At 35.0% G+C, this 17,044-nt stretch overlaps 1 protein-coding gene and 1 long non-coding RNA gene across 2 annotated transcripts; both read right to left on the reverse strand.

The window, feature by feature from the left end:
• Positions 1 to 2,029: 2,029 nt before the first annotated feature.
• On the reverse strand, positions 2,030 to 9,082 carry LOC113298779 (GABA transporter 1-like). Its single transcript, XM_026547605.1, has 7 exons — positions 8,641 to 9,082; positions 8,296 to 8,526; positions 3,812 to 3,909; positions 3,415 to 3,604; positions 3,101 to 3,231; positions 2,657 to 2,893; positions 2,030 to 2,548 (listed from the first exon to the last, which is right to left on the reverse strand). Exons 1-7 carry the CDS (start codon positions 8,792 to 8,794, stop codon positions 2,168 to 2,170), a joined length of 1,422 nt encoding a protein of 473 aa, XP_026403390.1. The 5' UTR covers positions 8,795 to 9,082; the 3' UTR covers positions 2,030 to 2,167.
• Positions 9,083 to 12,856: 3,774 nt separating this feature from the next.
• On the reverse strand, positions 12,857 to 16,082 carry LOC113293086. Its single transcript, XR_003332038.1, has 10 exons — positions 16,020 to 16,082; positions 15,713 to 15,780; positions 15,480 to 15,583; positions 14,628 to 14,656; positions 14,487 to 14,538; positions 14,018 to 14,163; positions 13,899 to 13,922; positions 13,670 to 13,802; positions 13,523 to 13,576; positions 12,857 to 13,188 (listed from the first exon to the last, which is right to left on the reverse strand). It is a non-coding gene; the product is annotated as an uncharacterized LOC113293086 (long non-coding RNA).
• Positions 16,083 to 17,044: the final 962 nt, after the last annotated feature.

The following is a 17,044-nucleotide window of genomic DNA, read 5'->3' on the forward strand; positions in this document are numbered from 1 at the left end:
GTCTAGTTGATTCTCTTGTAAGTATATTGGAGTTAGTCCATACAGATTGCTAAGCGAAATATTAGGCGAGGTTGTTAGACCCCCGCTTTTTCAACATTGATATTGGTATTCTCCAGGATATCCTTTTATAAAATTATTGTAACCGGGATAAAACTAGTGGGCGTTCCATTAAGAGCTTAACATTTATTTGAAAACAATATCAAGCAAGCACAAGAACATGCTCCAAATACATATTTTATACCATGAAAGGGCATACGGGAAGAATTGCAACAAGCACTAGTTAATGTTACTTTGAGGACCGATACATATTTGACACTGCTGCTGTGAAAGTAATTGTTGTGGAGGTTAAGCTGAAACTGCATTGAAGGTTAAGGTATAGTCGTGGTTTTATTTTACTGAGCATCATTTTTATATCTCTATTACGTCCTTGAATATTATCACTCATCACTAGTTTACTGGTGATTTGGTTATAATTTTCTTTTCTTTTCTTTTATTGGTAATCCCAATTTCATGTATCCTTATTTTGATCAGTATGTTTCATCTTATGAATAAAAATATATAATATAATAAAATCAAAATAAAATAAAATTCATTTTTAACAATCTAAAAAAAAAGAGGGAAGAACAAATGAGATAAATGTATATCAAATCTTGTACTTTGAAACTTAGAACTATATTTTGGGGACCAGCCCTTTTTTGAGGGGACCATTCCCCAATTTTGACCAAGGTTATTATGAAGTAATTTTTAGTTCCCTTATCTAGATATGTTTATTAATGGCCAAAATACCCTCTATTAATTATCTAAGTTTACTTTAATTAATTTGATTAGATTAGATTATTGAGAAGATCTTATTGAGTGAGTTAGATAAGTGATGTGAATTAGTGTTAAACTGTTAATTTTAGAATTAGAATCATCAAGAGAGAAGAAGGGGGAAGAAGATTTTCGAAAATTATTTTTGGAGATTCTTAAATCAAAATGAGTCAGTCGGGTGATAGTTTCGGACTGTCTAGAAACTCAAGTATACATATTAAGCTCATTTTAATGTTTAAATTGGCTAAAATTTAACGAAAATGAAAAAATTTTGAAATTGATTTTTTGGAAGTTCGGCTATAAAATTAAAGAACATATAATCGAAGTTCGGCTGGTGTTTTGGGTTACCAGTTCTGAAAAACTCCTAGCCGAACTTGAAATTTTGGTTTTACAGTGAAATGTTCGGCTAGTTCGAGCATAACATTTTCCAACCGAACTTTCACTTTTAAATGATTGATTGACAAACAAAAAGTTCGTTGTTATATCTCAATCACTTTATATGGTTATTGTTAGAGCAGCTGTGCATTAATGGCAGTAAGTGGGTGATACAAAAATAAAAACAACCAAATCTGTTAGAAAAATAAACAGCAAGTGGCACTAGCATAATCACTAGGTCCACTAGGCTCATCTGATGGAAGAATAAATAACCACCACGTGTGCTTATAGATGGCACTAAAATGAGAAGTCCATCTGTTAAGTGTTTAAGTTTGTGTGGATCCAAAATACTTTACCATCACGTGGGCACAGAAAACGTGCTTACAAATCAAAGCAGTTTGGTTGACATCAAAAGTTTGGTTACGAACGATAATATTTCGAGACAACCGAACAATCTTATGTGATCTTGCAACCTGGAAGTTCGGTTAGGGTCCTATTTATTCTCAACCGAACTGTTCTTGGGAGTTTCTATATAGTGATAAGTTCGGTGACCTGGTAATGAGTTTTTTTCAACTTCTCCAAACCGAACTTTCAACTGCAACTATATTTGAAGACCCAATTTCGTTACAGCTATACGTATCAATTTGGTGTAGACTTAATTGGATTGCTAGTGCTGGTATCCGTGGATTTGGAATTTTTATCTCGATTACAATAACAGACGATGAATTTCTTAGATCGGCAATGAGAAACATTTATCGAAGAGGGAGGAAGAGGAGAATTTTGTTTTTGAAACCATTCAGCTAAGAGAGGGTTTTGATTTTGGTTTGGTTATTAGGATTAGATATAAATAAAAAAATAACTTAGTCATTCACTTAAAACAATAGGATATGTGGACATATAACATAAGGGTCCCAAAAGAAAAAGCTGGTCCCTTTCGAAACTTAAGTAAATTAGACAATACAATTTTTTTGGGCTTAGTTACTTACACATTTGCAAACAATCGATAAGTGGTGGCGTCAAGAATAATCTGTCGAACTGCCGCAACAGCTGCTATAAGTGCAAATACTGAAAAGAAAGCTCCAATTGTAGTGTTAATCCAGAATATCGGTCCCCCTTTTGATGGTTTAAAGGTTAGATTGAAAAAAATGACTGGCAATGTAAAGTCGAGCGGCATAAAACCTAGTGCTCCGATCAATGCAATAATATCTCCAAAGAATGGGAGCATTGCTGCAATTACCACAGCTAATACGACAGATAATGATCGAGAAATAAGTCTTGGGATCACATTTCGAGCTGAGAATTCAGCATTCTTAGGGTCTGAAAATCCTTTTTCTAACAACTCGTTTGTGGGTTGTAAGTAAACCTGCAATTAGTAAGATTTGTCAATTAGATAATCATCATAAACATTGTACACGTTTGTATAATCGGTAATTCTAAATAACCTCAAAATTATTGAAATTTGAATACTTACCACACTAACTGCTGATAATTGTAGAAGTATAAGGACATTGGTCAACAACAAGAACCATTTTGGAACTAAAGACCTGCCATTCTCATCCATGAAGTTACCAATGATAATTCCACCTGCTTTATTCCCAAAAGCCCAATAACCAGAAATGGCGACGCTAAAGAACGTAACAGTCACCATTGCATAACAGACTGATAATCCCTTGAACATTTTACCCTTGACCGGGGGAGCTAATGTTGCCTGAAAATTCAATCGGTTTAGAACACGTGTTGAGATTATTAGTCCCACATTGTTGGGCAATCTAAGGTCATGCGGTTTATAATCCTTTAGGGTCTCTCCACTCATTGCCAATTAGTTTTGATTTGGATGCCCGTATTCTAACAACACGTTCACAAATCTAATCAGAATGTTTAACAAGAGCAAGCAAGACTAACCAGCAATCCAAACCTGAATTTCAGGAATAATTCCGTTTCCGAATGTGGTAGCGATAATGGCAACAGCATTGAAAACACCAAAGACCATGTTGATAGTGCTACCCTTTACGGTATAATCCTTTGGTGGTGCATTTGAAGACATTCCTATCGTCACGCAAAAGTTCTTTATTCAGATTATTTATACAATAATGGTTCGAGTGATCAATATATTTGTTCGTACCTCGAAACCCGTAGGACATAACATCATAGTTTTACTGACCGATCAAATTAAGGTTTGATTAATAACAGAAACACAGACTACAAGTTAAGGGTGGTTTTTCCACTTACCAACATAGATGGAACCAGCTGTGGCACAAGTGCTGTAAGCAAGACAAAGTACTAGAGAAATGAGGTTGATGTGCCTCAAAGAATGGAAAGATGGGATTTGAGCCATAACTAAAAGTAGGCCTCCAAATATTATCAGAAAGTGGTATAACTTCATGTTCTCCTTTTCTGGATTTGATAACAAGTAAATTGTCTGCAATACAAGTTGAAACAATAATATTAGACAACTAATGAAATAATTAATGTGTGTGTGATTTTTTGTTCTTTAATTTTTGCTGATTTAAGTCTTGTCTTCGCATTAAATGGAGATAGGCTCAATCTTTGTTCACATGTTATTGGTTACTTTGATGAGTCGAGGCAGGAACAAAGCTTATAGAAAAGAAATTAGTGTTACACTAACCTTCATACATTGTCCCCCAAGAAGAGCACAAGAAAGAACAACAGCATAACAAACAATTAACTGAATCGGACCTACATAGTATCGACCCCATCTTGGACCTGCACACAAGTTCAAATCAATTGGGATCATTCGGAAGTTTGGAAGAAAAAAATCAATATTAGGCGTTGGCAAAGGCAAAGGTGTTAGACATTAATCGGCAAGATGTCTGTTATTTCGTAACTTGATTGATTTGTCTAGATCATCTATAACTAACTTAACACATAAGACGTAACATTTGAGATGAGAATTATTGAACATGAGAGTTATAATAGTTTTTCGAATCCAATCAGATATGTTCCCAACAAGTTTGATACGAATTTATGCCTCCTTAGTTTGAGGCCTAACGGTTTTATTTGAGGCCTATGAATTTTCTCTCCCAACTTTTGTAAATGGCTGTGGGTTGTCAAATTTGATAAAAAACCAATCTAGCCTCAAATTAATCCTAATACTAATCCATATAAATATAAATTCATTACCGTTTTTAGTAAAAAACCAAAAACTTAAAAGCCAAAAAAAAAACTTTACATTCACATGTAATCTTTCCAAATTCCATAAACCCTAATCAATTTTTCTTTATCTTCACGTCCGACGATCTCCGATCGAACAAAGAAAAGGTAAATCCCCATCAACCCATTTTATTATTAGTATTTATTCATTGATTTACATGTTTAAAACCACAATTTTGAAAATCAATATCTCTGATTTATCCAAAATATGGTTTGTGTAGATTTATCATATCAACCGATTTTGGGTTTGGTTCTTCGTTCTATGAAGAACATGAAGAGAAATCGGTTTATAGGATGATTAGCATCATCCGATTTTGGGTAGAAATTAGAATATGTAAAGACATCACCAAAATCGGTTATAAGTGCATGAACATAAACCGATTCTAAGTACTATTCTTTTTTTAACTCTGCTCCCCTAAAATCGGTTTTTATGTACGTAGTTAATGTAACGATTATAAAAATTGTCTGTTTACATTCAATATCACAATCGGTTTTATATATATATGTCATATATAAACCTATTCATGGTATTTCTTTTCCTTGTGTGTTTTTGTGGTTAGAATCGGATTACATATGTTGTCTTACGGTCCGATTGTTGAACTAGATATATTTGTTTTTTATAGATATGGACCTCAGTCACTTAGCCTTTTATTCTCGAGAGTTCCATTAGGAGGATGTTGACTGGAAACCAGAGGCTATTGTACCTAGAATCCCGTACAAGTTCTCTTATGGCAAGGAAACCCATTTGGAGCAGGCACTAGCATTGGCTGACAAGCTTGCATATGAAGAGTTGATTGAGCTCATCAGGTTTGCTAGGAGAAGGAGGGATGAAATTACAGCTCGGGGGCACACGACAGACATTTGAATAGTCTGTTTGAATAAATGGATGAAGCTGCAGCAGAAGCTGCTGCTGCTGTTGGTAATGTTGTTGCTCCTGATGCTGGTACTCCAGATGCTGCAGCTCCATGATATTGATGATCTCTTTTAGATATTATAATTTTAAGTTTTAAGTTTAATGGTAACACTTTTTTGGATGATTATGGTTTGAATTTAACTATGGTAAATTGGGTTTATGAACTTCATGCACTTACAGTTTTAATTATAACTATGTGTATAATGGGTTTATGGTATAACAAGTTTATGCATGCCTCAAACTTTGTTTTGCAGATACAGGCAAACAATCGGGCTATATGATTGCACCTATAAACCGATCATGAGGCTTGATCAGGGAATCGGCTTATGTGTGTATCGGTATAATCCGATTCCCCATGTTATGGAAATGTCAGGTTTCCATATCTCTTTCTAGTCAAAATAGAATTACATTTGCAAATATATAAACCGATTACTGCCGGTGGAAAGTTCAATTTTTATTTTTATTTTGTTGATTATAAACCAATTACTACCGGTGGAAATTTCAAAAAAAAAAATTGTTGATTTTTTGGCAAAGTCGGTTTATGTTGCCAAACATAAAAACTGATTCGAGAAGACCGGTTGTGCTAAATTATTTTTACTTTTTTTTTTTTGAAAAAATTAGTCGTTGGGGTCTTTCTCTATATAATGAGACGGAAATTCGAGGTGTATATCACTCCCTCCTAAGGGAAGAATCCGAAACCTTTTGGGAGAAGATATATAACAAATATAAGCAAGATTATGGGAACCCGTAGAGAAGAAGTCTTCAAGAAATCCATGATAGGCACAAAGTCATCCAAAATCCGATAGTTGCTTTTATAGCTATCCAACAACGGATTCTGAAGGCTAACCACTTTAGCTTGCCCCTTCAACAATTTTTACGGATTTTTATGGTTTATTCTACGTATTCTACTATTATCAATTTGTAACTAATAAAGTAAGTTTGTGAATTTGTAGCATGAATTCGTGAAAGCACAGTACTTGGAGGAAAAGGGGGAAGCATTCACATTTGATGAAAGCTATCACTTCATGGTATCCAAAATTTCGGAATATGCGCTGACTTTATGGTAGATGAATCACACTCGGATTCCTCGACGAAGGTTGATAGTCTTAGAAGTATTTGTGTAGATTTTATGGGTAGATCTCTATGTAAATCCTTACGAGGCTATAACTCGTCCACTAGGGTCGCCTAGAAGTTCAAAGACTTGATGCATGTGCTAAGTACATCGTAATAAATAGAAGTATGACTGGAAAAAAATGTCTTACGGAAATGAAACAATCGGTTCATATATGACGCCAAAAAAATTGATTAAAAGTATCGGATTTTAATTGTGAGTACTTTAACCGATTCTTGATGCCCTTCATGAATACCAGAACACCAATCCAGAACCGGTTTACGGTTAGTATTTTCGGAGAAAAAAATCAAAATCTTTTAGTTATTTGATGTTTTGAAGATCGATTTACATTAGTTTATCTCATATCTTATACTAGTTAATTAACATTTAAAATAATTAATTAATAGTAATTAATCAGGAGTAAAATGGGCAATAAAAATAGTTGGCTAAGAGGTTTTTCTGAAATTGATTCTTTCCTCATAGTAACATGCCTCAAATAAAATTCCTCGACCTCAAACTACCGAGGAAATTATGTCATCAAGTAAAAAAAAAGAAGAAAAATGAAAAAAGTGGTCGCAACCTATGAACCTTGTCCTGTCACAGTCATCCCATTTGTTTTAATTTCCGTCGAGTAGAAAACTTAATTTTAGCCATGAGTATCACGCTCAATAATTGGGCCGACCGACCGGAGGGCGTTAAGGACCCGTATGGAGGGAGTCCCTTTTATGACCACTTTTTTGTAAAATGTAGATTAACACAAATGTTCGATTTGATAAAAAAAGATTGGAATTGAATTTGGTGGTAGTCTTTGGGACATGAAAGTCCCAAAATGTCCCTCCCTTTTAGTCTAATTATTATAACTCCTTATGTTTCCTATATTCAGAGGTATAATTGGTAACCAAACTTTAATATAACATATTTAAAAATCCGTGCCTTAGAATTTTATAAATTTCAAGTTATTGGAAAGGTTTTACAAAAATGAACACAATGAGTACAAACAACAATATAAAATTTAGAGTTTTTATGCAAAATTCGATCGTGTTTATATTTTTAAAATTTAATGCATAGCCATTACACGTAGCATCTCAAAAGATGCATAATACATGGGGGAACTGATGCAAACCAACACAAATGATGCATAACAAATAAGGTAAATTGATGTAAACCACCACAAAAAATATATAAAAAATGGGAAAAATTTATATAAACTACCATAAATTAGATGCATATCAACTTTAATCTTATAATACCATTACGCATGACGGTGTTTTATTTTTTCCGGTCGACCTTCGCCACCGTGACAACGGTGATCTAGTTATATATAGTACATATTAAGCTAAACAGACATCTGTACATTTAGTCGTGCTTGTCACTGAGAAAATAAAAAAAAATCCAACTCGGAATTAGCCTGCACAAGATTACAAAATGTAGAGCTAAGATGAGGTGGGGATTAGAGAGAGATTCTAATGACATATCACGATGGTCAATGTATGTGCTGTATCGTGGTACAGCAAAGGCATCGATTATGCCAGAGCTGCGCATAATTTGCGACTGAATTATTGGGTCAACTGCAAAGCCTTTTGAATAATATATCGAGGCACCCGTTAAGCCACGTAGCGCGGGGAAAGTGCGGTTAACGACAAGAGCATAAAAAACGCGATCGAATAATATCGAGGAGTTGGTAAGGGGATGCGAACACAGAGTTGACTACTAAGGTCGTCACTGTTTTGAATCCTCTCTAAACTACTGGGAGGAACGATTTCTACCTCCGGCAGCTCTCAGCCCATTTGTATTGTGGGTACTAAGGATATCCAGACACAAAATTAAGACAGATTGGAAGTTTAAAATGTGGGAATACATCTCATATCTAGCTGATTGATGACAATATCAGTTTGAGCTGTAGGAAGAGTAATACCTAGAATGTCGTGAGCCATGTCTCTGAATCGTAGAAGTCGATTTCCTAGTTGAGCATGATGTTCGAGAACCAGTGAGATGAGATTGTATGAATAGAATGTGATGATAGCTCCCATAGTTAGACATGTTATTCCAGCAACCCAACCAAGCGAAGCGAAGGCGAAAGGAAGGCTGAGCAGTGGTGGTGCCACTATCGACGTTGTAAGATGATACCCACAGTGTATCCATGACCCTGCACCACCATTATAACAGAATAGTTACCAATTTGATCCCAAACATAAAGCAGAGAATTATGTAACTTTGAGTATGTGTGTGTATATTAAATGATGATTAATACTTGTACTACCTTTGGATTTGAGAACGAATAGAGCACCAGCATCTAGTTCCTTTTCGTTAATTTGATCATGATCAGCAGGAACATGTTGTTTACTACCGGTTGTGGGAGTATCACTTGCATGGACTGCTGTAGAATTTGATGATGCCGTCACTGCAGTATTCATCTCTATCTACGATCTCCTGATTTTTCTCAGTTTATTGTCAATGTATGTAAACTACGCATGATACACGGTGAACATATATAATAAAAGCGTAGTACACTAGATCCATAACAATGAAATATTATATCATTCAATGAACTTGTAAAATAAGAAAAAATCTCTTAGCCAGAACATCCATCAATAATTCTAGACCAACCGAAGACAATCCCTTGGATTATCCAGGGACCAATGTGAATGAATTATAGGGTTAAATGAGACCTTACCTATAAAGTAAAATCGGCTTGTTCTCTCATTGGTTTTTCTTTCTTCTTCTTTTTTTTTTTTTTTTTTCTCCTTCTGCATATTCTAGCGTGGCCAAATTGGGGTATATCTAATAGGATAAAATCCGGATCATTATGAAGTAAAACACAATACCTCTTAACCAATTATTTTAAAATACCTAACTATCCTTGTTCAATTAACACTAATAATATATTTAGGTTAATTAATTTAGTTAGTTAATTAGTTGAATTAAAGTTCTCAAATTAGGTGTTGTTTGGATTGAACTCATGGATTATGTGTTATGATTTTTGAGGAATATTTTTTGGTAACGAAAATGAAACCACACTAGCCAAACACTTTTACAAAGGGGATTGCAAAGCTGCTGAGTGATTTCATACTCAAAATTACAGAAGGAATCGACACTTTCAATTATGAAAGTATGAAAAGTCGGCAAGGTCTGCAAAAAACTACCCTTCTGACTATATGATTTTTGATACAGAGAAAGGTGTTACAAATGCATGGTTAATCGACAAGGTATTAATTTCATAACATGCTGACTAAACTATAGTCGTCAAGGTATAAGGATGAATACCGTGACGACCCTGTAAATGCTAATTTCATAGAGAAAAGTCGTCATGATATTCAACCTAGAAAGATAACGACTAATACTAGTCTACAAGGTCGACGAAAAAATACCCTGCCGACTAATACTAGTCGCCAAGGTCGACAAAAAGATACCCTGCCGATTTTTGACAAAAATGTGGAACCATAAGGGATTTGAGATTGTGTATGATTTCGTACCCAATCTCAAAACCCACATTTTTTTTTTCGTTTCGTATCGTATCGTTTTGATTTTTTTTTATTTTTATTTCATCATGTAAGGTTGAATTCATGAATTAATAGTAAGGGAAATTTGGTCTTTCAACATTTTTTAAACATCCCTTACCACACTATCTTGGATGGGTTTAAAATTGATATACCCCAATTAATCTGGGTGTACCCCAATTTGGACATGTATTCTAATACAGTAAATGGCAACAGTTATCTCAAGATTTCAGTGGATACTAATAGCTGAGTTACAATTGTATTAATTTTACAAAGAATTTTGGAAGAAGTAATACAGATGATATGAATAGCCACAATGGGAAGAAGAGTGGAAGTTTGAAAGATGAAATGAATCAAATCATCCAAATCCCAAACTTCAATTTATCTTTTTGATTTTGAGTTTTCGACTGAGGAATTTTGGAGTTGAAGGGGGGGACTTCCCAATACGCCACTCTTTTGAAATTTTAAGTTTCATCGACCAACTCGATTTTTATCAAACAATTGTTTATCGATTTAAGTAAGTATCATATCCTCATCCAGTTTGGACCTATCAGTTGTTAGCCATGGCTCATCCCCATGGGAACCCCACAGTTACTAGCTCATCCCATAAGAAACCGACAGTAGCTCATCCCCATAGGGACCCGATAGTTAGTAGCCTAAGCTCATCCCCGCAGGGATCTGTCAGTTATAGCTCATCATCGTAGGGACCTGTTAGTTATAGCTCATCACCGTAGGGACCCGACATTTATTAGCCTCAGCTCATTTCCGAAGAGACCGTCAGTTAAACGGATATGAACTACTCTAGAAAGAAATAATGATAATTTCTAGCTCGATGGTATGAACTTCCACCATGTGTCGCAACAATCATTCTCATGTCATATGAGTTACGTACCTTGCGTAATAATGACCATTGATTAACTCGCAAGGAGAGGCAGATAATATGAATTACCTCCAACAATATTAACTATTTCTTGTCTTATGGGTTGTACAATTAAAGATTGTTGATCTTCTTCGCAAACAACCTAATTAAAGATTGTTGATCTTCTTCACAAATAACTTAAAAAATCTAAGCAATTAATAGGTAGAGATTGAGATCATGGGACAATTTTCAAACCACTAAGAATCACTGCAACTCAATGATCCCATTCTTATATCTTTAGCACCATCACCAGCTTGATACATCTTAATAAAATAGATTAAGAATTCCTTCACATGAAACAAAATGGAATCAGAATATAGTTCTACTGTACATCAAGTCATAACCATTGCTAAGAATATCATCAACATAAACCTCCTCAATACTGAGTTGATTATAAACCCCATGAAAACATTCAAGAAACAAAATCAAATCTAAAATTCGTTCACTTACTGCTGGTGTAGTTAGAAAACTAATCAAACTCCTATAGTCATACATAATTAATACTGATTGAGATCAAAACAACTACAAATATACAAATCAACTGATATTGTACAAATCAAACAAAGAAAACACCAATCAACTATTTGAAATACCTTCGCTCCAACAACAACTAGTCTCATGGTAATGAAGAAAGCTTCTGATTTCACTTTATCAAATAAAATAAAGCTAGGGTTTTATATATCATACCTGAAGATAACCTTCTCTTTCTTCTTCTCATTTAGTTTTATCATCAAATAAAGTTAAAAACGAAAAATCAATCTCAATTTCACTCGATTGAACTTTGGGATTTCGTATCCCCCACCCACCCACCCACCCACCCCTTTTCTGAACCCTATAAAAAAAAACTAAAGAGATGATGAGAAACAATTGCATCATCAAAAATTGACCATTTCAATGATAAATGACTAATCATGTGGGTCTTGACGGAATTGATCGTTGTAGTGACATTTTTATAAATTCTAAAAGAAAAATGTGGTGACACTTTATTAAACCGGAAAACCAAAGTGTGGTATTTTGTTAAAATTACCTACAATCATCTCTGAATGGATGGGATGAACTGCCAAGTGATGGCTGTCGTAAGTGCAACCAAATTAATAATCTTATTTCTACACAATTATTGTTAATATAATGAAAGTAAGGATCGTTCCCACGAAGAGCAGTGAGTTTTAGTTGTCAAAGTGTCACAAAAGGGGGGGGGGGGGGGGTTTGTTTTAGATTTTAAACAAAATAAATAAGCAAAACAAATAAAGTTGAATTGTAATCAATAGAGAGAGATATGAACGAGGAATCTTCTTTGTTAATACCGCCAATGAGTTATTATACTTTTCTACTTGTCGTTAATCATAGATTATCACCAATTGTGGAATAACAGCTAGCTCAGTGTTAATCCCTAAATTCCTTCTATCACTGAGTACGGAAGCTCTCCAATACCAGATCACTACACCAAATTTAGTAATTAGCAACGGTAGATGGCAGTTGCAAAGTGGGGTCACAACAGTTTAGCTCTGTTACGAAAGTCGATGTTGCAAAGTTTCGCAACGGCTCATAAGCAGTTGCGAATTTTCGGTCGCAACAGTTTTTAACTGTTGCAACGTAAATATGTCGCAACAGTTTGAAACAGTTGTGAAATTAGATGGTCGCACAGTTTATAACAGTTGTGAAACTGGAATTTCGTAACAGCCTTTAGATGTTGCGAACTGTTTGCAACATCAAAAAAATAGTGGTTTTGACTGGTCAAAACCAGGTTCAAAACTAGAATTCCCCGTATTAAAATGAAGTTAACCCTGTTCATTTATAATCAAATTAATCCAACAAAATCAAGTTACCCCTGTTTTAGAGCCATAACTATCTAATTAATGAACTTGACAACAAACTCGAAAGAAAAAAAAACAAAGCTTTCAGCTGCTTGTACACCTTCCACAGTGTGTTCCTTCTCCAATTCTTGGAAAAATATTTAAAAGGATACTCAATTCTAAATAACCAAACCAAATGACAATGAATACAATTACAAAGAAAACTTGTCAATTCAACCAGGTCAAACACCAGGTTTCAACCAAGAATGTAACAATAACAATAAGCATAAACCAAGGATACTGAGACTACTAGGCCAAAAGACATCAAGCATGCAAAAAACGAAGGTTGTGGGGTGGGAATATGAAGAGGCAATCCAGATTAAGTATCCAACACCAATGTTTTCTTGGGTACTGAAGAAATAGGAATCTCCGCTACTCATACGCATCAATAAGCTAACTGAAGAAATACATATAGATTATCGCTCACCTACTCGAAGGAGATTAGAGATCAAAAATTATTTTTCTTTGATGGTTGCATTTACTTTTCTATACTTCTCTGCTAGATCGAAAACTGCATGATCAGCATTCTCGAGTTTATTCTGCAGGAGAATAGTAACAGAAAATACAATAAGTTTCTGCACTGCAGAGAAAAAGTAAACAAACAAAGAAAAAAAAGGTTTTGAGCATAACCACTCCAATAGTAAAGTACCCGAGTCTTTTCGAGTTTTTCACTCAACTCTCCTATCAACAATAATTGAGCATTATAAAGGTCCTGGAACCCTTCCAATTGTTGTTCAATATGTATCAATAATTGGTGAGAAAAAATATACGTCAGTTACTGGTAGTTAAACTCTACTTAAGGATGTTATATGTTCTTGCATCATGTTAGCACATATTACATCCTGTTTCAATTACTGGCAATTGTAGTAGTACCTTGTCCTTGGATTCTGAATTAAGCTCCATACGCTATATTTTCTCCGTCATGGCCTGAAGAGTAGTTAAAATGGTTAACTCCCTAAAGTACTAGACATGTTAACAAATCGTAACATCAAATGCATAGGCATAAGCAATAATCAATACCTCTCCTACACCAGAACGTGAAATGTTCTCAAACCCAGCAAGATCAACAAGGTTAAGCATTCCACATTTGATTAACAACCCAGCAAACAAGTAGCCTATCAACTTTACAAATTGGTGATCCTCCAACCTGAACCTGCACCAACAAAGATGATAAGGATAAAGTTAGGATATGACTGAGGTCAGGGACAAGTAGTTCAAAAATGACAAGTAGCCATATGTCTCAACAGACCAACAACCCAGCAAACAAGACTCCCTGCAAAGTGTAACACAAATTATAAGCAAGTGGAAATCAAACTAAAAAAACAAACTTATGAATCTAAATCCAATATGCATATAAACTGAACTTACCACATATATTCTACATCTTGCTTCATAATCATCAGGGTCAAGTTGAAAGGCCGTCTTCAGCTTTGTCATCATCTCCCACTTTCCTCTTCTTGAAGTACAGATGCAACCGATTCTCAGGCACCACAATGAGTTGCATAATACAATAGCTGCACAAGGGTAGATAAACTCTGTTATGTTTAAGCCTTTCATCACCCAAAAGAATACTTTATCTTCAACAATAAAAACACTCTCCATCACGCAAAGATGAAAAAAAAAAGAAATGACAGGAGAAAAAAGTAGGCAATCAAAGAAATTCCCCTGATGGATACAAATACCTGCTAAAAGAAATTCTCCTGATAGATGAAAAGATAAAGATCTCACATTGTGAGTATCTTGCACCGAAAACCAAATATCTACATAAGAACTCAGTAATAAGCCCCACTAGGAGTGTTGAGCACTTAAAATAAAGAAGAAATACTGAGGTATGAACCTGAATAACTCGATAAACTCTCTTCGCCACCGTTTTTGAGAAATCGAAGAACCTGAATTAAAGCAGACGAAAATAAATTATAAGCTAAGAAATTTCTGAAGGAAATGTTTATTTCCGAGCTCCCAAGATGCTAAATCTTACTTTATAGTGTGATCTTTGGCCCCCGATATCTGAGCAACATAAGAACAATAGATACTGAAAACCGGAAAAGCTTAAGCAATATAAATAAATATCAGATCCTAAGAATTGGTATGACCTAATTGAAGCATACATAAATACATAAATCATATTATAAGGCGATGAAAAGCATCTTGATGCATATGCCACACAACCTTGTTCAGTCAGTTTTATGCAAAAACGTAATTTGAATTTTATCACAATCCGATTCCATTGGATTTTCCATAAAATTCTAAGACACAAAGACTTAATTGTAACGATCATAAAATGTCCTTATTACAGGTCACACCGGACCATTTATTGCATCTGGCAACATCATTTGCTTGATTTTGGAAATATACAAGTCACCTTCATCATGCAAATAGTGCGTTTTAAATGGATTAATGAACGTAATGGCAAAAGAGAAATTTACCACTACCAGAATATGCAGATACTTTCCAGAAGCGGACACATATCATTAATAAATGGGCATACACGTTTACAAACAACAAATCAAAAAGCAACTATCATAAAAGAATAGCCAAAATAATGTGAAAATCAATTGTCAAATATAGCTACTTTTGGGTTACACGGTATATAAAAAGGCTTCACAGATCAGGACAAACTTATGATCCTAATCCCGATATATAAAACGAATTTAATGCTTGAATCCTGACTGATAATAACATCAGAGAACCTATGCAAATATGAATGCAATTCACACTCATTATTGTATCATAAATTCACCTCTAACAACAACATATCCAATGGCAAGAATGAAGATACCACAATGAATCCTAAACTCGTGAAACAAAGATGGCTACGCAAATCAAGTACCTGCGCAATTATTTGTGTGTAGCTCCAACGTATTGTTTGGCTAATCTCGCTGTGCAACCTCCCAAAGCTTCACCACAGATTCCTTCCCACAGGAGAGAAAAAATCTAGTGAAAAAAAGATGTGCGGTGAATGGTTAGACTAAAAAATAAATACAAGTGAAACAAGTCAGTCAGTTGCACACCCATGGAATAACTTTTTTCACATAAACGAGGAGTTCAAGGAGCCTACAACACCTTGGTTATTCTTGCTCTGCGGGCAGCCTGCTCAGCTTCTCGGAGTTTCCTAGGTTTCATGGTTTTATCTGTTTAGATTCCCAAGCAAATAATAAAAAAATGTTAACAGCCATCTCAGCAGGAAAGCTGCTTTACGGTAACTTATCAAAAGCATAAGAATTACTTAGACAATAAGTATGTTCGATCCAATAGTACAAGAAGGATAATCATAGGGGAGATATCTGTAAAAACATGGTCATGACGTTGGTGAAATTATGGTTCTACAAAAGTTCGATCGGCATGTTCCGTAAAAGAGTAGTGAATATACCATCCTTCTTGGAAGACAAAGTTCGGTAGTAGTCTTTTGCAGTGAACTCGTAGAAGTCATCGCCTGACACCTCTGCCAAGACCAACAAATAAACATGTCAAACACATTGTGCATACACATAAAAACGTAGGGTGAATTCGTAGATACAAAGATGACTAGCAGCTAAAACTAAGCAGGATATCCTGCAAACAACAATATCTATCTACATCGAATCATAAATATTAAATATACAGGAATGGTAGTAGCTAAACAAGATTAAAAATTTCACTTATTCATATCATCCACATATGCTTTCTCTGACATAGAAGTAGTAGTCATTGTCTCAAACACACGAACTTCCCTTCCAAGTCTTTCTGCTACAGCAGCAAGCTTGGCCTGTAGTTGTAAATAAAATGGAAATAACCTCGTCAACTTTGATTGAAGAAAAGACAACCCACATACATTAATTGAGCTATACCAAGGAAAACAGTTCTTAGCAATAAAGATAAAAGAATGACACACAAGAGAAAACTGACGAATTAAACGCATGGCAATTCCTATTTATCAAACAATGATAAATGAATCACGGATTAAAAACAACTGGCCCTTCCTCCGTTTAAGAAAAGTACCCTTTCATTAGCATCCATTGCACAATTTTTAAGCCTGTCAGAAACACCCAATTTTCCAACCACTTAAAGAAACGCAGAGCGTGCAAAATACAGTGCTTTGTATAAAGGATACAGCCAAAAACGCTTCAGCACATATTGAACTAGTCATTAAATATAGTAGGATATGACACATGATCAGTTATATGGAGGCATAATAGACTAGTCGCTCCTAACAACTGCGTGCTTGAGGAATCAACTAATCAGCTTTTAACATTACAGTATACTAAAGAGATTCTTACCTTTGGTCCTTGGTGAAACTTGCACCGGTGGCTTCAGCTGACCCATAGAACGCACACGTTGGGCGGTTACCCTATCCTAGATCTTCACAACACCATCTTTAGAAGCTGTTATATATGTGCTACCGGTAGATGAATACCT

This window comes from Papaver somniferum, chromosome 7, assembly GCF_003573695.1.
Source record: "Papaver somniferum cultivar HN1 chromosome 7, ASM357369v1, whole genome shotgun sequence".
In the NCBI taxonomy this organism is placed as follows: Eukaryota; Viridiplantae; Streptophyta; class Magnoliopsida; order Ranunculales; family Papaveraceae; genus Papaver; species Papaver somniferum.

Excerpts from the sequence above, each read along its gene's own strand:
- LOC113298779 (XM_026547605.1), bottom strand. The coding sequence starts at position 8,794 with ATGAATACTGCAGTGACGGCATCATCAAATTCTACAGCAGTCCATGCA. Across the intron at positions 2,894-3,100 it reads GAATTATTCCTGAAATTCAG|GCAACATTAGCTCCCCCGGT; the intron begins GTTTGGATTGCT and ends TTGAATTTTCAG. Across the intron at positions 2,549-2,656 it reads AATTATCAGCAGTTAGTGTG|GTTTACTTACAACCCACAAA; the intron begins GTAAGTATTCAA and ends TACTAATTGCAG.